We start from the raw sequence: 24718 nt of genomic DNA on the forward strand, positions 1-24718 counted from the left end.
AAGTGAAGTGAGGTCATGATTCATTAAAAGCTAAATAGAATATGATCAGAGAGGATGAAATCTCAGTTGCACATACTGATTGTGTTTCCTCTGAAGTGTAGAAATATTCTCGAGAAAAGATCTCTGTAAAAAGGAACAAGACCTTGGTACAGATGATCTAAACTGACTGCTGCTGTGCGTGGTGAATTAGTGTCTTAACCATTAGTATGCTAGGGAGTATTCTGTAGCTCTGCAGTGATTATCAGCTCGGTGAGATGCAGGGCCACCTCTGGGTCAAACAAAGAAAGAGGATGGGGCCAGCGTTTTAGCCCTTTTGGCCTCATTAGTTAATTAGGGTGCAGACTGGCAATTTCACTCCCGATGGCCTTTGAGCATGCAGAATGAATACATGAAAGATACTGGACTTATACTAGAAGCAAAACAAAACTTGTATAGGAAAGGGAAATGGTGATGCTCAGTCGCTGCCTCACGAGATATGTTTCCATTTAACTGTGAATTTGAATGGGCTACAAACTTGAGTACTCGAATACTGCAAGTTTTCTAGCAGAAAATGGAAGTCCTTTAGTTATATAGCTTTGGGTAAAAGAAAAAAAAAAGTCAGCTAATGTTGGTCATTTAATTCTACAAGTGTCTATAAAACCAACGCGTTCTCAGTGCCCATCGGCATCTGATACCAATGCACAGAGGCACTCTTTAGCATCTGTAAAAGATGCACAGACTTTCCATTCCAACTCCAATCTAAACCCGACCAAGTCATTAGAGCAACTGGCATTGTATAAAGAGAGAGAGAAAGTTTATTGGGTTGGTGGGAGGGAGGTTGGACGGAGTTTTGTTAGGTAACTTACGTACTATTACCAGTTACATAACAAACATACTTATTGTAACTCAAATAAGTTTTAACCCAGTTGCTCTACTTCTGTAGCATTTGTAGCAGTGTGTTTCCAAATGAACCTGTAGTAAAATCTTAAGGACTTTAACATGAAATGATTTATTGAAGGAAGCCCATGGCCAGGGATGTGACGGTGAGGAAATGTTCCCACCAGTTAATAAACATCAGTGTTACCGATTACACTGGACATTTTACAAGAAAAAGAAGGTGCTCATAATATGTAGAGCTTACTTTGATCTTCACTGTCAGATTGCTTTGTGTCTGGCCTCTCCGGTTCAGCTTTCGCTGCAGGTTTCCACACCGATTTTGAATGCTCTATCCTCCTCACGGCGATTGCCTCATTAAAGTTATGGCTCCCTTACAGCTTTGGGTTTCAATCCAAAGTATCGCCAAATAGGCGCTTTTACTTTTCGCTTTGACACAAAATCCTTCGCCAACGTCTTCTCTATCAAGTCTCTCGTCTTGTCTGTGAAATCTGACTCCTGCTACTCTGAGCTGAGACTCAGACACTTTCACTGTCAGTTTGAAGCGTCCATCGCCCGACTATGTATCGATAACATGCCGCTGATACGTGAAAATCAACTAAATGGGTTTTTATTTCTATTAAAAAAAAGTTAAACTTGAACAGTTTTCAAGGACCCGTTTAACAAATGATAACAACATCAAGTGTTTCTTACATCAACAGGCACTTTGCTAGCTTCAGCTTTACTAGTTTCATGGTGCATTGGCTCTGATTGGGTGATTTCTATCCAGTTTGTTCTTCACAAACAGCTGCTTCAAAAAGTTTGTGTTTTGTGATAATTGTTTTCAGGATTCCCTGTTGTTGTTTTTCTTGGTAGACGTCTCTGCTCCAACACCTTGCTTTAAGCATACAACCATGTCTAAAGTAGGATTTTTTGTAGTTTGAAAGAAGACATAGTGAGTTGCCAGCAGTCACCACAGCAGAGTTTGGTTTTATCCGTGGCAGAACTGAGCTGAGTTATTTCAGCACAGACCAGAATAGCCAGGCTGGTGCACACTCATGCAAACTGACTTCCTGCTCGTACATATCTTTGGATATGTTGTATAAAGTTTGAGGTAACAACAGGAATCAGCAAGTGAATACAAAACTAAACCATGCATTCATTAATTTCATTTTAAGGAAGGAAGTTTGTTGTAATTTTTTGTATAATGTGATTATTGTTTTGGTTGAGAAAACCTGTTATAATTTCTGTCCTCCGTTCATTTAAAACATTTTACATTTTCTTTCTCCAAATTATAGCCCGGCCTCAGTCGTACTGCTGCTAATTATAATGTACCAGGGGATTTGACCTTGTGACAGACAGACCCCGCAGGAAGTTAATTGGTAGGAGCTAAGGCATATTCAGGTCAGACCTGGTTAAAATGACTTGGAAAATACTTTTCATGATCTGCTTCAGCTGAGAGGTGCAACGGATCGGTTTGTGAAAGAGAGGAAATAAATGAAAGCCTTGCAGAGCCGTGCTTTTTAACAGTGTCTGTGTCAGTCTGCATATCGCCGGTTGGATTTTCCCAATAGGGTAGTGACCAACAGTCTAGCATATCATGCAGGTTACAACTAAACTTAATTTGTCCGTCCAACATTTGGGTCCAGAGCAAGACACTCAACAAAAAGGAGCAAGATTATAATGGCATTTTGAATGGATTTTCATGGTTCCCAGAGGATCAACCCTAATTTCAGCAACCCATTCTTTCCTAGCACCGACATCAGATCAACCTTTCCTTCCAACCAACATTTTGCTTCATGAGATTGGACAATAAAGGCAGGATTTCCATGAAATTCTATGTGCTTATTCATGGTCCTGAGAGGATGAATCCTAATGAAACGGGTGAACCTTTGCCCTTAAAATTTCACTCTGAAATTTACCGAGTTCATTTGAGGTCTTCAGATGATGAACCATTGTCATTCTAGATACTCTAAAAGCTTTCCTCTTGCATCAACATCAAGGAAAAATTTCAGCTTTGTGCACACAATATTTCTTAATATACTGGGCAGAGTGCCATGGATTTTTCTGAACACTGCCTTGCTCTTCAGCTTTACTGGCTGCTGGCAGCGCTTTAGATCTTTGCCTTGTGTTTTATAATCTTTAGTCATTCCGCCCTTTACACTGACTGGTGTTACATGTAATTTATTCACAGGCAGATTTCATGCAGTAGCTGTTTTTTTTTCTCTCTTCTGCTGCCCTTTTCAGCCTTTTAGCCTTCTGCATGCATTCTCTCCAGGTTTAGTAATTAGGTGCTGTCAGAATAAGGAGGCTCAAATTAGTCAGGGACAAAAAAGGGACATTTCACTGTTTGGCCCGCGTTTGATATCCAAATATTAATAATGACAGTAGAGGAGCAGCTATTGGAAAGGTGTCAGGGAGTTGTTTATTTGCAGGCGATGAAGTGAGACAGCACATTTTGTATCAATAGACGAGGGCAAATCAGAGGTTGTACGAAGACACCATACTATAGTTGGGCTCAAACTTTTTACACGGTAAGTTAGTGGGAAAACAACACTTAAAACTGTTGATTTCTGCAGCACACATTTGTGTTCTTCCAGATTCACTCCTCTCCACTTGTAATGCACTTGGATGACAACTGAAGTGGTGGCGGGTTGGGGGAATGATGGCAACAACCGTAATCCTGACAAAGCCGTGGTGGTGAATGACTGAAAGACGTGAAGAGAAGGAGCTTAGCGGCTGACACGTCTGTGTCAATTTGATTAAGGCCTGACACCCACACACAGCACATGGAAACGGCTGCTTAGTGCTTTGTGCAGTGTCTCAAAGTACAGCAGGTTAATGATAAGTGGTGGAGACAGTTTTGAATGTGCCTCTGCAAGGCTAATTTCTCTGTCTTTGAAACATAAATTGGAAACGTAATTCTCAAAGTTTTGTTAGGAGGCTAAAAGACATTATATTCATTGTGCACAGGCAAATTCATTATTTGAACATGCAGAAGAGTTCCCAGAAAAAATGGGCCCGCATTCTTCACATTAAAAGCAATCTACAGGCTGATAGAGGAAACCCAGAAAGTCACGGAAGATCTAATTTTTTTAGGTTAGGCTACAATCTGTTCACATATTGGCGATAGAAAAAGCAATTTAAAAGTGTTTATACGTGTAAAAACGTACATATAGTCCCTTTAATCATACAATATATGCTATGACCTCCATAGCCACCAGATTTGAACCCAATTAACACCTATGGGAGATTTTGGAGCGACATGTTAGGCAGCACTCTTCACCCCCATCATCAAAACTCAAAATGAGGGAATATATTTTGGTAGACAGGCGTTTGACTTGCAGGAGTAGCATCGAGGCTGTTCTGGAGGCTTGCTAAACAACACATTACTGAGTCTTTAATGTATTACCAATTGGTTTGTGAAATTGCTGCAGGAAAGATCCCACAGGTTGTATTTTAATGACAAAAAAATAATAATATAGACTGACAGACCATAACCCTCTGGGGGTATCAGATCGCTGGGAGCACAAGTGTGGTTTGACTGGCAGGTCAGAGAAAGGGTTTAGAAAGAAGCTGCAGAGTAAAAGGGAGCCAGTAGCAAGAAGACATGATGGTAGTGATGTGCTGGTGTTCATGCAGTGCTGTAAAGGATGTACTGGAGGTTTTGGAAATGCCTGCCAGAAATCCTTTTGAAGTTTGGGGAGACGCTTCTTCAAGTTTGCGAGGGTGAGAGAGGGGTTAGAGGGAGAGCCCGGGTGTGGGTCTGTGAAGTCCATGGAGGCATTCTACTGTGTGTGATATCAGGCAATACAAGACTTGATTGACACAAGCTTTGAGATGGTAGAAGGAGGCTTTGCAGAGGGGCTTGTGTGTGGTCATGGCTGACACTTCATTGTGTTTTAACCTTTTTAGATTCCAACTTTCCAATAGATATTCTGTCAAGAAAATTGATTTATTCAAAGTGTTTTTTTTTCTCTGACATGATGCAATATTGTGTTTTATTCCCTAACACACCTGTCCGCTCTATGACATCAGCTTCGTCGAATCTATGGCTGACTTCAGCTCAGAGGATCCTTTGTACCTTCACCTAGCACGGAACATGCAAAAGTGTATGCAAGAGCGTTTAAGCCTTTCAAATGTTAAAAGGATCTGCATAAATGCTGTTTCAGGTTTTAAAAGGAGGGCACTGTAAAGGGAAGAGACTCCAAGACAGATCTCAGACTCAGTGATTAGAATAAATTAAATGAGGATAATCATCAGTTGGATCACATTATTTTAGATCTTTGATTTTTTTTCTTGATTTTTTTTTAAGGATGAGGAGTCAGAGATTCATCTATGGCCCACTTTTAAAATCCAAGCTGTGTGTCAGCGCCCCCTCATTACAGGGCATATGAGGTGAACACTTGCATTAGAAAAATCCCTCAGGATTCCAATTATAGATCTTACTTCACCTGGTCTCCAGGATGGATTTATTTTACTGCTGAAATTCAGCTTGAAAAACAACCTTGTACTAGCTCACATTAATCCCCCTCTGAGTTCTCTAAACAATCTTAAATGTTGCCATTTAGCTTTATGCAGTGTCTCTGCATGTGCATGAGATTGTGAGCTTACAGATCTTAAAGACAACCAAATATTTCTGCAGACACTTGCAGTCATTTGATGAAAGGTTGCAGACATAATCTCTCTCCGGCACGTCAAGAGGAGTGTGCTGCACAATGTCAGGCGTAGATCACGTTTTGAAGAGCAAGTTATAGTCGCAGAAATCCTTATGACTCAGTTTAATAAGGCATACCGCAAAACCCCGTTTGAGGGTTTTTCAAGTGGAATCTGGCAGCTCTGTCACACGTCATGCATTTTTCTGTTTGTGTTCCACCTCTTCCAAAAAGATTTTCCCCACCTCTCTTCCCTTTCAGCTGTCAAATAATTGCATAAATGCTCCGTAGCATTCATATAAAATGGAATAGCATCAATTTCAAAGATCAAAATTGTCTCATTATATCTTAAGTATTCATTAACTCCCCCGTACGGCCTGAGGGGAGTTGAAAAAGGAACCTACCTAATTTTGTAAGAGATGGAAACACAAGACTTCTTTAGGAAAATGGGTTTGCCATTGTAAAGCTTTGAGAAGGTAACATTAGGTGGTCGGTGTGTGCTCAAGATCTTTGTCCTCATTGCTAACATCTTTCACATTTTTTTTTCTGACCACAAGGATTCACAAGCAATAGATACAATAGAATCAAATTCCCTTACTGTACACAGCAGAGAGAAGCTCAGATACAGAATAGAGCATATGCATCTGTTCTTGCTGTGCAGTACATCCTCAGTTGCTTCCTAAGCGTCAGTGCTGGCGATGTATGCATCCCAGTGTGGCCCTACACAGTGCTGTCTGCTCCCGCATAGTGTGTGCTTGCTCCGACATGACTTGCATGTTAAGCACCAACAGCTGACTGTTGTAGCCTCCTTGTAATGGAGCCAGTCACCACCGGCTGCCAGGCTCCAATTAGGCATGCAAACCTCCTGATCCAAGACAGTGATGAAGCTGCCTCAAACTTCAGGTTTCCCCCATAGCACAACCCACTACTTCTCGTTGTTCACTTTGCAAACTCCCATAAAAAGAAGTACTAACGGACAAGTGGCCTGCATAAATATTTGTGCTGTTACATAATTTGGAATTAAAGAACCCTGCGGTTAAGATGCTAAAAGCCTGTTTGCAGTAGCGGGCTGTAAAGTCCATAATTCTCTCGCTACAGAATGGCCGGCTTTCACTCATCTTCACTCACTGCTTTTGGTCATTGTTATTAAAAACCTCACAGGCGTATTTGCTTCAAAGTGTGGAGGGATTATCAGTAAATTAAGACACCGTTGCTAATATCGCTTCTGAGCTCTTTGAACGTGCTCTTCCATCGAACTTCTTTTCCTAACTTTGTCAAATTAATAACTTGAATAATCAATCCTCTGGCAAGCTATTAAGTAGGCAAACATAGGGTACATGTGTGTGTCTACGTATGGATGCATATGTGAGTTAATTAATGCTTTCAGTTTCCTTGAACCTACCGCTGTTTGTTTATTAAAGGATAATACCAGTGTAAATTTAATTTGGATCGTATTGCCCTGAATGCTTATGAAAAGTGAGTTTAGACTTTTAATAGGCACAATTTTCAAAGATGGAAAACATATGAATATGAACTGGTTGCTATTTTTTTTATCTATTATCTTAAATAAAATGTGTATTGTGAATTTATTAGTATACATTAGTATATTAATTAGTATTAATTACAGTATGGTTCAAATGTTCTGCTACTGTGTCGCTTTAATTTTGCTACCTGAGGGGATTTGGATCTGTGACCTCAGTATTTATAAAATCCTGGTTACGGCTCTGCTCAGTATATTGATAATTTGTGTAGTATGTTTTGTTTATTTTGGAAATATGTTCGCTGTTGCATGAGTTATATACATGTAGCTTTTAGTGGACAGGGTTTGTAAGGAGATATTAGAGAGCAAACAGTGCCTGTGAGGGGAACTGCAGGTAAACACTGTTGGATGCCGTCTTCCATGTGGTTGCAGTGAAATAACTTCTGGTGTCTTGGGTTGCTGTGGCCTCTAATTGCCTTCGTGGATGGTTTCAGAGAACAACCTGCCTTTTTTCTTTTTTCTTTTTTTTCCAGAACAAAAAGAACAGGTTGCACTAAGGTTTGAAAACCTTCATCTCTGGTTATACAGCTGTGCTCCCTTTAAAGCTGGGAATATAAAGGACATGGCAGAGAATGTCTACAGAGAAGGAAAGGGAAATCAGAATCTTATTTATACAAACATTTGTCAGAGTCAAAGCTGTAAACAGAAATCCTCTCAGTGACTGAGTTAAAGTACAATGTGTGAACCAGATAACCCCAATTGTCCTGGCGTTTCTACAGTGTGGCTATATTGATCTACTGAGTCCAAGTTAGCTAGTTAGCCTGAGTGTGTGTCAAAGGCAGTGTAAATTGCTGTTTCTTGTTGTCTACCGCTAAAATCAGTGGGAGCTATACGTTGCTTTGTCAGATGTGTTTCCTTTTTTTTTAGTGTGTTTACGCTGGTCTCAAACACTGTTCCTAGCTACACCTACGAAAAGTAATGCACTGTAATTTGTGCATATCCCACAAAACCAATTTGTATGTAATCCACGTGATTGTGAACGGGGAAATATAAATAGCGGAGTAGGGAGGAGGTTGGGGTGGATCTTAAAATACCACACTTTTGCTTAGTAGACCGGTGTCCGTGTCTCGTGTGAAAACAGAAGTCAACGTTGATGTATTTGTCACGTAACTTCCTTACTTAAGTAAGGAAGGAAGTTATTTTAAGCCAAACCACGATCATTTCCTAAACCTAACTAAGTCGTTTTTTGCCTGATCCTAACCAAGTCGATCTTTTCCTAAACCTAACTAAGTAGTTTTGTTGCCTAAACCTAAGGATGTTTTTTCCTGTGAAGACGGAAGTTTATTTTGAAAAGACTGTAAACATGTAACGAGTTGAAATTGACCAAGTTGATGGCCATTTGTAAGAGAACAAACAAAAAGGGAGGAATAACTTTTTCATAAGATATCATACGAACCGTTGTATGAGAATACGCTGATAGATAATATTGTAATGGACAACCCAGTCGCATAATAAAATTGTGGCTTTGTACGTTTCTGCAAACCACGGATACGTTGAATCTCAACATTTCGGTCCCAAAAATACATTTCATATCAACATCTCTACCTAATGTGTTTATCAATGTTATAGTGTTTTAGCCGCTCATGGCACTTTTGCCGTTTCAAAACTGCATTCTCAATTACTTTTATGTTTGGACAACGAAACTACTTGGTTAGGTTTTGTAAATTATCATTTGTTTGGGCTAAAATAAGTACGTTACTTTTGGACACGGGACACGAACAGCGATCTGTCCCCCCCTCCGTGTTTGACCCTTCCATCCACACCAACCTCTTCTCTAAGCAGACTTACGTGGACTTTTATTAGACGTATTTGTGATACGTCAAATGCAAACGTATTCGGAGAGAAAATACTCTTTAAACTAACGTTGCTGCTGTGGAGAAAATACTTTGATTCCACAAATGTTTTTAAATCACTAAGTAATGTGAGTGCATTAAAGCCAGTCACTGAAGTACAGACATATTACCCTTTCCTGACAGGGATGCATGGTTAATACACCAGTCCTGGGCTAAGACTAGCCATGCCTGTATAGAGCTACCTACTAACCTTCCAACACGTCAGGATCCTGAAGTGCTTTTTCTAAGAGGGTGATACCCAGTACTGTTGCTGGTGCTGCTGGGTGGCTATTACTGTAATTGTGAGCTCTCTGAAGGGCCCCACTGGTCAGATTTAATAATGTGCCCAAAAAATCTATCCCTCTATCGTTGTTTTTCAGTCTCGTGGAGTCTTTAGAGAGGACTGAAAGTGAGGGCAGGCTTAGTGGAGAGATATTAGATTGGTGTCATGAGTGAACACGTCGGGGCACAGATAGCTTCATCCTTTATCCAAGCTCTCTCCTCTCTGTGCCAAGCACTTCTTTCTATCCCTTCTGTTAATCTGCACCTCCTTCACCCAAATCTCCTCTGCTTCTTAGTTTACCTTTTTTATTCATGTAATGTAGGTCAGGTCTTTCTTAACTCCAATGCTTTGATGAAAAACTTTAAAGGATAATGCTGATATTTTAGCATGTTTTAGCATATTTACAGCAAATTACTGCTGACCATAACACATCAATACAAGCACATCCAAATATAACAAGTCACACAGCTCTCAAATGAAATACATATTACAATACAGGGGATACAGATACAATACAATATTACAACCATTATCTCAACATATCACTTTTTTTTGTTTGCCATCTATTTATTTGCATAACTTTGGACAGTGAGATTACGGGTGTAAGAAAATACCGAAAATATCAATTATTGCGATATTATGCTTTCTGATACAGTATAGATTCTCAAAAACACTGTATTGATATTTTGTTATATATTATTTTAATTAATAGTTTACATGCAAAGGTGAACTCAGTCAATACTATATTTCATTTGCAAACAGATGCACCCTCTCAGTGTATGTGTCTTCTCAAAGTAGTGCTGTGATGTTGGATGTTACGGGGACTGTGATAAACGCAGATCCCACTGTTCTGATTGCATAAAAACAATACACTTTCTTTACACAAGTTTTTATGCAAATGGCAGTGTGTACTTTATACTATGAGAAAAATCGCAATATATCACCTTGCTTACAGTATCATGATATATCGCAATATATTGAATCGTACCCCTATATCATGATACGTATCATATTGCAAGATTTTTGTCAATACACAGCCCTTATAACAACAATATGTTCATCCAAACAAAATATACAAATATCAGCAAGTCATAGCAGAGACATAAAGCCCAAAGAAATAATAAATAGATTTAAAAAAATTGCAAAATCCAAAACAAAATTAAGAAAACAACAAAACAGACAAACAAAAAACGGATGTGTGTAATATCTGGAGGTTATTACAGCAGGGTTTCTTAGTATGATCTGAAAATCAAGTTGAGGAGAAACTTGATTCTAGTTTATGACCACGATGTGTTATAAACTTTACACTTACAAACAAACACCTTAGTAAGAAGATAAGTTATGACCAAATAGTATGACTCCCTGGTATTTATTGTGATAAATATGGTCCATTAAGATGAACTATCTAGGACAATGAACAGTGATGATTTGAAGAAGTTGTTATAACGTGGTAAGAAACTATCCAAATTGAATTTATATGAATTTGCCCATCATTACATAATTACCCCGTCTAAAAAGAGAACTTTTTTGACAAGTGTGTTATTTAAACAGAAATGGAAAAGCAGGAAAAAGAAAGAAAAAAATATTGTTCACATAAAGAAGAAAGATTCTGAAGAACAAGTGTTGTTTTAGATTTTAGTAATTAAACCTGGCATCTTCTCTCGTTTCTGCACCTTGATTTAACCGATAACACTATACGCTCTCAGCAGAGACACAAAGTCACACTTTTTGCTTGAAGCATGAGCCTCAACAACCACTTCATCCCGGAGACACTGCACAAGTGGCCATTTAGAGACGTCCACTGAGGAAAATGGCTCTGGGAATAGCTATCTTTCTCACACCGCCTGAACTCCTTTTTGTTGTCTTTAGTGTTGCAGATATGATCAGTTGATTTTGGGCCAGTTGTCTTAGTCTTAGCAGGCATGATGGCTAGGGTTTGCAGCACGGTATCTGCGATCTTACTGGGAAGGAAATGGATATGTTGTTTTCTTTATATCTACCTCCAGCCTGTAAAAGCAAACATACTGTGGGTAGTGGTTTTCCATGCCTCTAGAGCCTGCATAGCCCGGAACAAAGGCCGGGGCATTTATGTGGCAGAGGCAGAGGTGTTTTATTGCAAATCAATATTTGTATGACTTCTTGACTAAGCCATAAGGGACATATTATTCTCACCTTGAATAAGTTAATGAAATCAATATCTGAGACTGTCCTTGACCAGGTAAATTACAGCATATGTTGTCTGTTCTGAAGCTTAACATATGCTCATGTTTTGCTGGCAAGCAGCCTGACTTTCTCTCAGTAGCAAAGGCAGTAAAGTAGTGTGACACCGGTGTACCATCACTGCTGGAACGATGCGATGTTTACATGCCTGCGTGCTTTTTGTATACTTACAGAATTAAAATGTATACCCACGAATGGAAGAGAAATTATCCATGCTGACACTGGAAGATCATCCTTGAGAGCTTCCAATTTGCCCAACATAAACACAGCTAAACATGAGGGCATGCTTCTAAACACAAAAGTTAATTGTGTACATTTATGTAGTATTGAATGCTGCATACGCCAGACGCAGCTTCACACAATAATGAAGTGCACGGGAGAGGAAAAAAAAACAACGAAGGCCACCGCTGCGAGTGTCTCTTCTCAGTCATGGATGTGTTTTTTTTCTATAGCTATGAAATTGTCGCATCACGACACGCCGACGTCTCATTTGTGCTGTGATGATAGCTGGCTACCTGTCTTTGAATAGCGAGTCCTTGCAAACCATTCCCATGGATCTCCCGGTGAGAATCGGGCTGAGACTGACTCACTCATTTGTGTGAAGTGGCGACACGCTGACGGCTCAGCGGGATTTCTCTGTCAAGCTCCGGATCACGATTCAGTGGTGTCTCTGCTGCTTCGCGGTCTGTGCTTCACTCCCAATGCTGCACATCACTGAAGAGAGCCTTAAATGAAATTGCGTCATATTTAAAAAAAAAAAAAAAGCATCTCATGTCCTGTCGTTCTGGTGCACACGTGCGAAGTGATGATTTCCTGATTACGCTTTTGAAAATTATCACGCATTTTAACACTTTTCGTTGAATATGCAAGAGTTTTAATTTGTTAGCGCGAAAGGAAGGAGCAAACACCAGGTGTTTCTCTGCTCTCTCTTTCTAATTCTCATCTGTGTCACAGTATAGCTTCAGCTGATGCTGAGAGATGAAAAGGCCATTCTTTGATTTACGGCATTATGCCTTCTAAATCATCTGCCAGGAGAAGCGGGGATGGGATAAACGAGTACAAGAGCACCCTGGAATGACTCAGTCAGGTGGCTTATATAAACACTCAGAGAAAAAAATAAATCTTCAGATAGTGTTACTAATATACTGGAGATTGCTGCTGAGGACTGGAGATCATCTTACCCCCCAACTAATTACAAATGCATAACATTCGAAATACCTCATTCTTGGGAACTTAATTATTGTCGACAGTCGGATAATTTGCCACCCAGTTTGCTATCCTTCTGCACCGCGCCGCCTTCTTTTCCAGTTCAATGCTGTCATGAGGTGCCGGCTGCATGCTTTGACTTCCTTTGACTTTGTCAGGTGTCACACTGTTGATTGTCACAGAATCACAGGAACAGGATTCATTAACAGCCAACACCTTGGAACTGTTGGTAGCAAAAAGTTATAGCTTCTTATGAGTCCATGGACTGCCATCATCTCTGGCACTACAGAGGCAGCTTGTACTATTGACAGTTCAGTTGTTCAGGATAGAGTGTTTGGTTTACCCAATGGAATTTTTCCATTGGGTTTTGGATGATTGCAGAAAATAAACTCTGTTTCCAATGTTTATGATACTTACACGTTTTGTTCTGTAAGATAATCTCCACAAATGAACACCACTTTTATGATTTTTTAAAGCATAAATACAATCGCAAGAATTACAAATCTAGCATTAGGCTTTAAACGTTCTACACCGCGGTCGCATGAGGCTGTAAAGGCGGACGAGTCGGCGTGATGTCGTTTAGTAGTCTCATTTAGCCACTCTTTAGCAACCGCCTTTTTTTTAAGACGCATAAAAGCTTAAAAATTCACAAATGGGGTATTTACTGACGTATTTTATATCGCAGAACAAAACAATAAAATCTCTTGAGCTTCTGTTAACCACAGACTCATTGCTGACTCATTTCTGGGTTTTTGGTCTCATTCCTGCACCACTCTTTGTCTCTGTTTTCTGGCTGCATTTAACACCATTTCCCACAAGTCCAAGACAGCCCTGGGTTAAACGCCACCACCTTGTCAGACGAAGGCCAGTCGATTGAGAGCTATGAGAGCTGACAGCGAGGGCCGATCACCATAGACATATATTCAGACAGCAGACGTTACAGTTAGAAAGTTAGAAAGACAGCATTAAAAGAAAGTGTGGCTGAATATCGGGAAAAGGGGAAAAACCTCAGAGATAGTCACATAATCGCAGAGGATAGTGGAAAAAGCCGGATTTCAGCTCTCTATACCTCATATGTGCCTCGTGTTTTTAAGGATTCCATTATGAAAAGTCTGAATAAAATAGACGAGACGTTCCCATCCGAACCCGTCACATACTGACACTTTATCAGACCCATCGCCGTCACTATACGGTCGCAGTAAACACGTACTTAATATCGTGAATTAAACGAAAACGCTTGCTTAGATTCAGGCAATAAAACCATAGTTAGGTTTAGGAAAAAAATAATGATAATGATATCAATGGATAGACCGGTACGTCTCATACTACACCAAACGCTGACGGTCGTGACAAAGCGTCAGTATTTGATGCCGTGGGAATGAGAACGGGCTGAAATAGAATAAACACGTTATTTTGAAATAGCAGTGTGCTTTATACATCACATTTTTGATAGTGAAAATGTCCTCAGCCCTATTTCAATGCCTGCTAGCTGTGAGAGTCCTAACAAGAAGGCCAACGATATGCAAAATATTCAAGAGTTCACAAAACCGTCGCACTATCTCAAGTAGTCAAAAGGCATCTGAAAATGTGAAAAATGTACAACTGATTGCACAGTTAGCAATGCCAACTATGTTCAATATATCCTTAACCAGTGATCCCGCTAACAACCAGACAGTTCAACAGTGTCCTTGTAGAAAATCCAGGCTCATGACCCATCTACACATGGAGATGTTGCACTCTAGTGAGCACAGAAAATTTCATCCCAGAGTTTCATTCATAGAAGGTATGCCAGAAAAAGATGGTTGTTCTTTTGAGCGGGCAAAGCAATTTGATTCTGAGCCCTGCCTTATTGTGCTTTGCCCTCGTGTCACCATTCCTCTCGCTGCGACCACAGTCTAATGTATATTCTGTTCTATCTTCTTTTTTCTCTACCCCAGCCGCCATCCAGGTGCAAATCACTCCGACACAAGGAGAGATCAGCGTAGGAGAGTCCAAGTTTTTCCTCTGTGAAGGTAAGCGTGATCTCAAACATACCTCATTTAACCTGATGCAAATGTCCCCTCATATAACAATACTGTCAGTATTCATTTAGATCATAACAGTGATACAAGTCAGTTTAAATAATGAGACTGGTGTCTAGACAGAAGACAAGACAGTGCTAAAAAGGAGGAGGATAAATGAATTGAGCTGTGTGTTGTGAAGAGGATGTGGGAGGTTAGGATCACAGTCAGGTAGGAGGAGGGCTTAGACGAGGTGGGAGAGACATACAATGTGAAGAGATAATGAGAGACAGGTCTTAGACTCTCTGTTTTGTCACTGTTCAATGTACATGTGCAGTTGTCACCCTGTCTGAGATACAGGTTGCATTTGCATTAGGTGGGTCAGCTGTCTGATATTATACAACATTAGGTACATCCAGGGGGTCGTAATAGTTATTCTCAAACTCTGACTGCAGATCTTATACATTAACAGTTATGTTCATTATAATCACTGTTATAATGCATTATAATGTGAGTTACAGTTACTCTAAGTGGTCATTGTTGCTTTAAGTAAAGGAAAAAAAATGTAATCTATGAAAGAAAAACATGCAACACTATGTAAAATACATTTTTACTTTACTTAAAGAAAACATTGTCATCTTAGAATAACTTATAATCACACTATAATGGATTATAACAGCGATTATAATGTATTATAAAAATATTATAATGTATTGCAATTATGGGAATTATAATACTGAGTGACCAGTAATTACGAAACATCATGATACTTGACCTTATAAGTCATTATAAAATGCTTTGCATTATAAATAATGTTTTATGATTATTGTTCTAAAGCATTGTGAATTTTTATGAGTGCTTATAACTATAATTATACAGTGCTTTAACCAGATTTGAATGTATTATAGACATAGGCATCATAGAAAGTGTTACCCAAACTAATTTATCTTCTTAGTTATTTATGTTTTTTGTTCTATGAAAGAACTTCAGCTTGAACTCCAGTCGCCCCGTTGAGAAGGATGTCAAAATGCATTTAGGACCTTCCTTTTGTGTTGCAAACCAAAAATGTCCCAGCTCGCACTCGCCTTTTTAAAACATGACCGCAGTTTGATTTTTCTTTCAGAGAAAGTTTCCTCCTACTGACTATTCCTCTGTTCTACTGAGCGAACAGAAATAATTTATAGCTGCCCATCTTTTTATGTTTTAGTTAGCATATTTAGTCTGGTCTTGAAAAGTTATACCAAGAATTATTGATTTATGGGTTGTGGATATCAGCTTTTCTGACTTGCAGAAGCAAGGATAACTATTTCTGTTTCATCTTTCATTTTGAGTCTGGTTTATATTTACTCACAGAATAGCATGCGAGCTCAGAGTCTTGCCTAAATTTGTTAAAGTAGTTTCACATATATATATATCTAAAGATAATAAACTAAACAAGTGTGAAAAGCATCTAAATTGTAAACGAATAATGTTGTAAATCCAAATATCCAACAAAGCAAAACTACAAAACGGATTTATACTTTTTTTTTCAATAACAAACCTGTGTTTTATGGTTATCATTTCTACGGCAGCTTCTTGCTTCCTTTCCTCACTCACATTTCATGTTGTGTGTTTCAGTGGTGGGAGATGCTAAAGACATCGACTGGTACGCCCCCAGTGGGGAGAAGATCCTCCCCAACAGGCCAGACATCTTCGTGAGCCGCAGTGATGAAACGATGTCGACCCTCACCATATACCACGCCAACGTGGACAGCGCCGGTATCTACAAGTGTGTGGCAAAGAACGGGGACAAGGAGGCCCAGGCCACAGTCCAAGTGAAGATCTTCCGTAAGTCTTGTCTTTTTTATACTAATATGCAGCAATGCAGATAGAAATATAATGCATCCTGCAATATGTGCTTTTAATTTACATTATGAGAAAACCATTCCCACTTCCACTCCCTCTGTGCAGTACGAGAGCACAGCAGTTACTGCAAACCTTACTCTATCCCCTAGAAGTTACGTTTGTATTTTATTAATTGGTTTTGGCAGATATGTTCAAATGGAAAAGTAATTGCTACCTGGATTATATCCACTAATGTTTTTCTCAGTTAATAGACTGTAATCCAGGCAGCAATTCGTTTTGGCAAAAAACATTTAGTGCAATATAAAATGGATTTTCTTGGAGGAAAGGATTGGACTGCTTCTTGTATGTCTTTGTTTTAATGAAATGTTATGAAACATTTAGTGATGCCAGAGTTGTAATTATTGAAGGCAAACTGAAGATATAAACTTAAAGGGGATGTAAAATGCTCATTTTCAGGTTCATACTTGTATTTTGGGTTTCTACTAGAACATGTTTACATGCTTTAATGTTCAAAAAACACATTATTTTTCTCATACTGTCTGTCTGAATATACCTGTATTCACCGTCTGTCTGAAATGCTCCGTTTTAGCGCCTGTCTCTTTAAGAAGCCCAGTCTGCTCTGATTGGCTTGTGAGAAAAATATAGTGCACCTTTGAGAAGGTAGTTCTCAAACTGTGGGCGGTATATTCTAATGAGCCTGCATGTGACACAGGAAGGGGAGCCAAATCTGAATGGCTTGTTGGCTTTACCTAATTTCACCCTAACTCTTCAGTCCATTTTCAGACCAGAGTGGGGTCGTGTTGTTTAAGCCAAGACAATAAAAGATGATCTAGGAAGTCCAGTTTGAGATATAGATTCATCATAAGTCTTCAGATGTCAAAACACTGCAGTCTTCTCATGTTACGAGGAAGGATTTTACAACTCTGAACGCCACGTAAACAGTAAAAATCCAGCATTCAACAGAGTGGTCCCATTGAAGTGACTCAGGCTGCTGTGATTTTAGTCTGAACGCGATATGAGAGTCATTGACTCTGTCTTTACCTTGACCACCGTCCCGCGCCATCTGTGATTACATAAAAAACTAAACCAACAAAACCTTTATTAGAGAAGCAGAAGCTCAACCATATGGTGCCTCATTTCACTGCTAATCAACTGTGAGATTTTTTTTTTCGAAAGCAATCTAAATATGCCGCATTTCAAGTTTTCACCTTTCCGAAGTGTCAGTCTGAATGTTGAGATATTTATAAACGTGTATAATATATGATCGTCTCATCTCTCTACAGAAAAGATCACCTTTGAGAGCGCTCCCAGCCCACAGGAGTTCAACGAAGGCGACGACGCCGACATCGTCTGCGAAGTGGCCAGCTCGCCACCACCCACCATCATCTGGAAGCATAAGGGCTCCAAGATCCAGGTTGCCAAAGATGGTGAGCCAGTCCAAACACAAACGTTCCAATGCTTGAGCTTACTTCCTCACCTCCGACTTGCCATCCCATCTCATCAGCCCCCCCCTGACTCCCGGAGCGGTCATCTTACCTTCCTGCCAATGCTCTCTGCCAATTCACGCTCCCCAATCAATTTGCCACACTCTTCCTCATCTCCTTCTCCTGCTGGTGTCATCTACGCACAGAGCCATGCATTTTCAGCAGGGGGGAAGTTTTAGACCTCATAGATGCATGAACATGGAAATGATATTTGTTTGGCCCAGCATGAAGTGGTTATTGTCACTAGAAAAGATGTATGAGGGCAGATTGGACTTTAAGTTCCCCAAATAGAGGGAGAGCTACTCTGGAGGAAGATATAATCTGAAAAACTGAAGAGGAAAAGGGAAAAGTGGAAGGGTGAGAGAAGAACTAACAATGTAATTTCTGTCTGCCACTGCTGCCGCTAACAATATAAGAAAAAAATAGAATAGAAAGCCTTTATTGCCGTTGTACAGAATGCAGCAACATTAGGAGCGTTACTCCTGATCAGTGCAGTTAAAGGACACAAGAAAAACACCATAAAAACAAAACAACTTCAGCAAACAAACAGCCGACAGCACAGTTTCTAAACTCGTAAGTAAAGTAGTCTAATTAAATACAATGTCATTTTGCACTAGAAGAAGAGTAATTATTGCACTATAGGATAATATCAACATATTCTCATGCAACGGTTCGTTCCTTTTCCTCCGAATGTCCAGCAACACGTGTCAATTTCCGCTCATTACATGCATACAGTCGTTTGAAAATCTTCTTTAGGTTTAGGCATGAAAACTATGTAGTTAGGTTTAGGAAAAAATCGTAATTTGGCTTAAAATAACTCCGGAAGTGGCGTTACCTAAGTACGTAACTTACGTGACAAATAGTTCAATGTTGACTTTTAGTTTCACACGGGACACGAACGCCTGTCTCCTGGGTGAAACTCCGGTATTTTAGACCCACACATCCACCTCTGACCTCCTCCCTACGTGGCGTTCGCCACTATTTATACTTCTTTGTTCGCGATTACGTGAGGTCGTTTTAGACGCCGTCTTATTTGATATACACATGACAAAATAGAATATAAATAGGAGCACATACGTGGTGTTTTGGACAGTTCACAGTTGGGTGCAGTCCTGTCCTCATCGTAGGATTAACAAGTTTGCTCAATGTTGTCACTGTCCTATTGAAGGTACGCTCCACCGAATATCTCTTTTGAGAATATCAAATACTCACTGCCTTTAGTCTTGAAAGGAGATTTGTAGCTTGCTTCCCTGACAGAGGGCGGAAGCTGTAATCAGCTTCAATTTACAGCCCTTACCATGGATTCCAGTGGTGAGTCACAGTCACAGAGGGAAAGAAATAATCAAAACAGGAACATCAAAAGGTCCATACGAACTTCTCAAACCACTTCCTGCATTACAATCCTTTTCTCCATTGTGTTCTAAACAATTGTTGCTTTGCCAGTAAACATGCTTTGGAGCTATGAAGCGTGACACAGAACTAAGGTATCTAGCTCTATTGTGGAGAAATTCTATGAGATTCACACATACAAATAAACACTGTGGAAGTGAATAGTGCTGCTGGAGTAGATTGGCAGCATTGGGTCAGAGCAGCTCTACCTCAGAGAGTTCAACTGAAACTCCAATGTGCTGTGTAAGGACTGAGGTGGAGACAATTTAGATTTACACTTGGACTGGGCCTATTTTAACCTTACAGTAACCCCTCCCTTGGTGACCGCTGGAGAGCCTGGAGTCACCACAGTGTTGTCCTAAGCCCGCCTTTATTCTTGGAGTCGGGTCAAGGAATGTGTTTTTCACTGGAAAAACCACTAATTGTAACCAACACTGAAAACTGAAAACTGCTTATGTAATTTTCCTCACAGCAGCTGACCTAACCCTACGCTGCATGTTGCATTGTTAAGCCTCCCATCAGAACTGTGCCATTGTGATATGTGTCAACATAACAGGAGTTAGGAGCTGGTTGGTAAAATGTAACGCCTATGTGTCTGTTGAAATACCACAATAAGCCCTCAAAAACTGGTTTGATTTAGAATATTTTGACATGAGTTTTTATGTGACGATTTTGTGGATTTTGACAGGAAGCAGAAAACAATATTGTGGAAATCAGTGGTGGAAAACGTGTTCAGATTTTTTTACATAAATTAAAATCATAACAACATAATGTTCAAATGCTGCAAGTAAAAACCCTGCATTCAAAATGTTAATAAAGCAACATATTAGCAGCTAAATGTACTAATATAATCATGAGTAAAAATACTCATAATGCAGAATGTGTCCTTATTATTGCCGATGCTTCAGCCAATTAGATTGTTATCAGGCCATTAAATAGGCGTTATTGGTCGCCTTATATGTGGGTTAATAGGGGCCTACTACACCAACTAATTTGTATCTACTTTATAATGTATGTTGGTTAACTTAATCTATAAGAATGCATCATTTTATAGCAGATAGAATATTTTATATGTGAAATGCAAAATAAACTCTAGCTGTCAAATATATGTAGTGGGGTAAAAAAGAACAGTATTTGCCTCTGAAATGTAAGAGTAGAAGTGAAAAGTAATATATAATTGAAATGCATAAGTAACTGCGTACCTCATGCTTGTATTTAGGTACAGGAAATGTACTTAGTTATCCTCAGACAATAGCGGAGGTGTAATTGTGCAATAAAGTGCACAAGTCTCAAAAGTGATGGGAAGAAAAATTATCACCATCCCACTCCAACATCCTTTCTTGCACTCAGTACATCATTTTATGCATCAAGTAATTTTATAGCACACCGGCTTTCTTTAGTTTACACGGTGGACTTCTCTATTAAATAGCTGGAGATATTAAAATCTCTCTCACTAGCCTGGAAATTGATCTGGCGGCGTTAGTCTCCTGTAGAGGAGCTCCCATCCCCAAGGAAGGAATCAACTGGCCAGTGAAAGCTAGTACACCCTAAATAGCCACAATGTTTAATCCAGTGAGTTGAAGTACACACAGACCAGTCACAAATTGTGTAGGAGTGCTTTAGTTTTCTAAATTGGGGCTTAGAAAGAACAAACAGCAAAAAATGACTCAGCTCTGAAGGCTCTTAAATCAGATGTGGTCGGAGAGCCCTGGCTTTTAATAACACGCTGGATGAAACGTGTGAGAAACACCTGGTTTCAGTTAAGACAGCTCGCTCTGCTGCTCGGGTGTTTACGGCTGCTTTAATGAGAGGTGCAACAGTTTGTCAGGCTCTATGATCGCTGTAAAACACTGCTGAAATACGTCTGCTGTAACCACTTGCTTGATTACCGGGGACTTTTTTAATCTGACTCCAACTTCCTGTCTGAGCATTTAAGTGAAGTATTTCAGTTATAAAATGTTCCTCTTGAACCTTTACTTGAACTTATACATGTAGACAGTCAGATTTTAAAGATTCAAGGAAATATTAATACTTAATTTCACACTGTGGCACACACACGGCACTCCATGTAGTTTTTTGTGATCCACTTCCAAGTGTAACTTCGGTATTTTTCAACCCATTTTTTCATGTCCAAGTGACTATTGGGGACGACTTTTTTTTTTAAATTATTTCTCTGTAGGGTCCTTTCCATAATGTTGTCAGACACTTATAATAACAATCTGAGCCTGTCAGCAGCAAAAACAATCACTTTTAGTGGACGTTAATTTACGGTGCCAGCTTGCCCCAACCGATTACATTGCAGCCTGTTTAGCGCCTGGCGATTACAGCGTTTTCCCTCAATACTGGACCAATTGCAAAAATAGTTGTCTCCATTAGTCACTTAGAAACAAACACATGGGGAAATGTGGTTGAAAAATACTGAAGTTACCCTTTATCTTTAACTGGCTTCTAGGAGGGAAAATACATAATTTCCATGGAGATCAAGCATTGAACATATTCTTTCAAAATGCAACAAACTAATACTAAAGCAGACCATAACATCATGCAGAAAGTACATCATATATGTATTATTCTTAACCCATACGTTGGTAAATGTAAATTCACTGTCTTGTTCTGTGCATATAATTTGAATAATCTGCAATAAATGACTGTTCTGTTTGCCTTTTCTGTTTTAGTGCGATTCATGATCATGGAAAACGACCACCTGCAGATCCGCGGCATCAAGAAGACAGATGAGGGCATGTACAACTGTGAGGCTCGTGTCATGGCCAGGGGAGAAATTGACTTCAGGATGATCAAGGTCGTTGTTAACGGTAAGCGCTGTCTGCATCTCGTTCACCTTCTGCTCCCTGTCTGCCCTGTTGCTCAACGAGGAGTTGTTGCTCGACATAGTAATGATGACCCTGAAAACCCTGGAAATGTTCTATTTCGAGCCTTAAATATGGTTCATCAGGTCAGTTCATCTGTCCGCCTGTGCAACTCTTTGGGCAAGATATCCACAACAAGTACTGGTGGTTGTGAAATCCGATGTGGATATTCATGCTCCCCGGACCTTTCCTTTAGCAACAACAGAAGCTAAAATGTCTGCTCGTGCATGTCTAATATCAAAATCTAATGCGCAGGATGAACGATTTCCATTTTGGAAAAATTCTTCTTCTGAATCTCTACTGTATATCTGCTGTAGATGGAGCCTCTTCAGAACACCTCCTCAGAATGTTTATGCACTTGCTGCGTGTACTCATTGCTTTTCTATTTTTATCATGTCTCTTTTCAGTGCTTCCCACCATCCGTGCCAGGCTGTCAGAGGTCAACGCTACAGCAGACATCGGTAGCTCCGCTCTGCTGGCCTGCGATGCGGACGGCTTCCCTGAACCCACCGTCACCTGGGCACAGTACGTCATCCACCATTGTCACTGGCCTGTTTTCATCAGTATAGGATCAGGGGCTAGATCTGAGCTGTCGCAAAAAATGAATCCCTTTTGTTGTTGTTTTTTTTTTCTTGACCTCAAAGGGAAATATTAAGTAAAGCAGAGATGCGAGGAAGAATTAATTAGGAAAAGATATGCACGGTGCTGAGCGAAACCTCAAAGACAGCGTAGACACAAATGCCAACCAGGTAAACACTGCCTGATAAGATCAAGTTGTACGACGATGATGATTTAGAGCAATATAAAACAAAATTATGTATGCAGAAAAACAAACACTGGGTCGCAACATCATAATGTACCAATCCTTGTTAGACTTGTACTGAAAAAAAGAGGTCATTTGCATAGGTCCATATTGTTTTCATGCATTCTGTAAAGCTGTAACTCCATAACTCTTGTTATGGAGGTGTTATGAAGGTGTTGCAGATTTTTATTCCCTTTGCTTTGTGCATGAAACAATCTGTGAGTTAATTTCCACTATACAGTTCAGTCAGGAAAACCCATAATATGCGTTGTGTATTGCCAGAGCAATGAGTGTCTTCCTAAAGCTTCTTTCTTTAGCATTTAGAGAATCCTAGGAACTATTGTTCACAGATACTTTCAGCTCAGTTCAGTTAGTGACAGACCTCCCTAATCAAATAATACCTCAGGTTTTTTATCTTTTGTGCAGGAGAAGGGGATTAGCTTCATGAATGACACTTCTATTTGGGTGAGACTGTGCCCTTCAGTGACAGGATGCACTCTATATAGCCCGTATCACAGATGGATCAGAGGACCATGTAGTAATCAGGTGGACCGTTTTTTTGGGGGGGATGTTGTCGGGCTATCTCTGCCCTCTGTCTCCAGCTGCTGGACGCTGTGACAATGACACACCAAGGATATGACATACATGTAGTGACCAGACAACAATGTGCAAAGATACACAGTCAAGGGAAGAGTTCATTTCAGGGTTTCGTTACGTTACCGTTTTACATTGCGACCATCAGGATACTGAACACACAAAAAGGAACATAAGATCCAGCTGGTATGTGATTCAGACATGGACATGGCAAAAAGATTCAATGCAGTCATGCTAAAGTGGCTTATTGACAGCAAAAAACTGTTATTTAAAGAAAAAATAGAATAATGAAAGTATTTTTTAAATAATATATAGACTGATTTTATTCAGTTAAAGCTGCAGTGCGTAGAAATGAATCAAATATGATTAAAAAAAGTTATTTTTATACAACGGTCACTATATCCTGACAGTAGAGCATGAGACAGGTAATCTGAAAAAAAAACATGTGCTTGGCATCTGCAAGATTTCACAGACCGGAAGAAAAACAAGCAGTAAGAGCTGATCTGGAGTCTGCCGTCCAGCTGCCGTCTATGAGAGCCAGCTGTCTCATAGATGCTGCCTCAAATGTTTTCAGAATCATCTTGTAGTGTACTGTTTAGCTGTAAAATGAGAAAGTTTGTGACCCGGCAGCCATGTTGAGATCAGTTGAGAAAATACGAAGCACCGCCCACCAGCCGGAGCACAGCCAATAGGAACGCTCTCTCTCTGAAATGACCTGTAATTGGCCAAAGTCTCCCGTCACGGGCTAGCCTGAAAAGCCTGAAAACAGAGCCATTAGGAGGTGCAGCAGTCTAATTTTCTCTCAGAACACTTGAATTACAATATGCTGAAAGGTTTTTATGAACTTTTTGCCCAATGATGCCAAAAATATGCTGCCTTCTGCAGATTTAAAAGCTTGTTGTCAGCTCGGTCTCTGTGTGCTCAGACTGAATGCTCCAGTATTTCAAGGCAGCTCTTTCGGTACAAAGACATATTGATTTAATCACACACCTGTCCTCAGTAGACATGACAAAATATATTCACATTTAAGATTTCAAATTGGTTCCTTGAAGTAAGAACATACAGTTGTTTTTCACCGTACTCATTCAAATATATGGAAATCAAGCTGTGCTCTAAACAAGCCCTCTGAAAAGCGTACTGTACTTCAAC

General features: G+C 39.8%; 1 protein-coding gene across 15 annotated transcripts in view; it reads left to right on the top strand.

The window, feature by feature from the left end:
• ncam1a (neural cell adhesion molecule 1a) overlaps window positions 1–24718 on the top strand; it is a 276924-nt gene that overhangs the window by 169758 nt on the left and 82448 nt on the right. For all 15 annotated transcript variants that reach the window (XM_037747868.1, XM_037747866.1, XM_037747867.1 and 12 more), the window contains exons 2-6: window positions 14526–14600; window positions 16206–16415; window positions 17717–17860; window positions 21982–22119; window positions 22581–22698. In XM_037747868.1, the coding sequence (XP_037603796.1) occupies window positions 14526–14600; window positions 16206–16415; window positions 17717–17860; window positions 21982–22119; window positions 22581–22698 (685 nt within the window). The remainder of the gene's footprint in view (window positions 1–14525; window positions 14601–16205; window positions 16416–17716; window positions 17861–21981; window positions 22120–22580; window positions 22699–24718) is intronic.

The sequence above is a fragment of the Sebastes umbrosus genome, chromosome 17, assembly GCF_015220745.1.
Source record: "Sebastes umbrosus isolate fSebUmb1 chromosome 17, fSebUmb1.pri, whole genome shotgun sequence".
NCBI lineage: Eukaryota > Metazoa > Chordata > Actinopteri > Perciformes > Sebastidae > Sebastes > Sebastes umbrosus.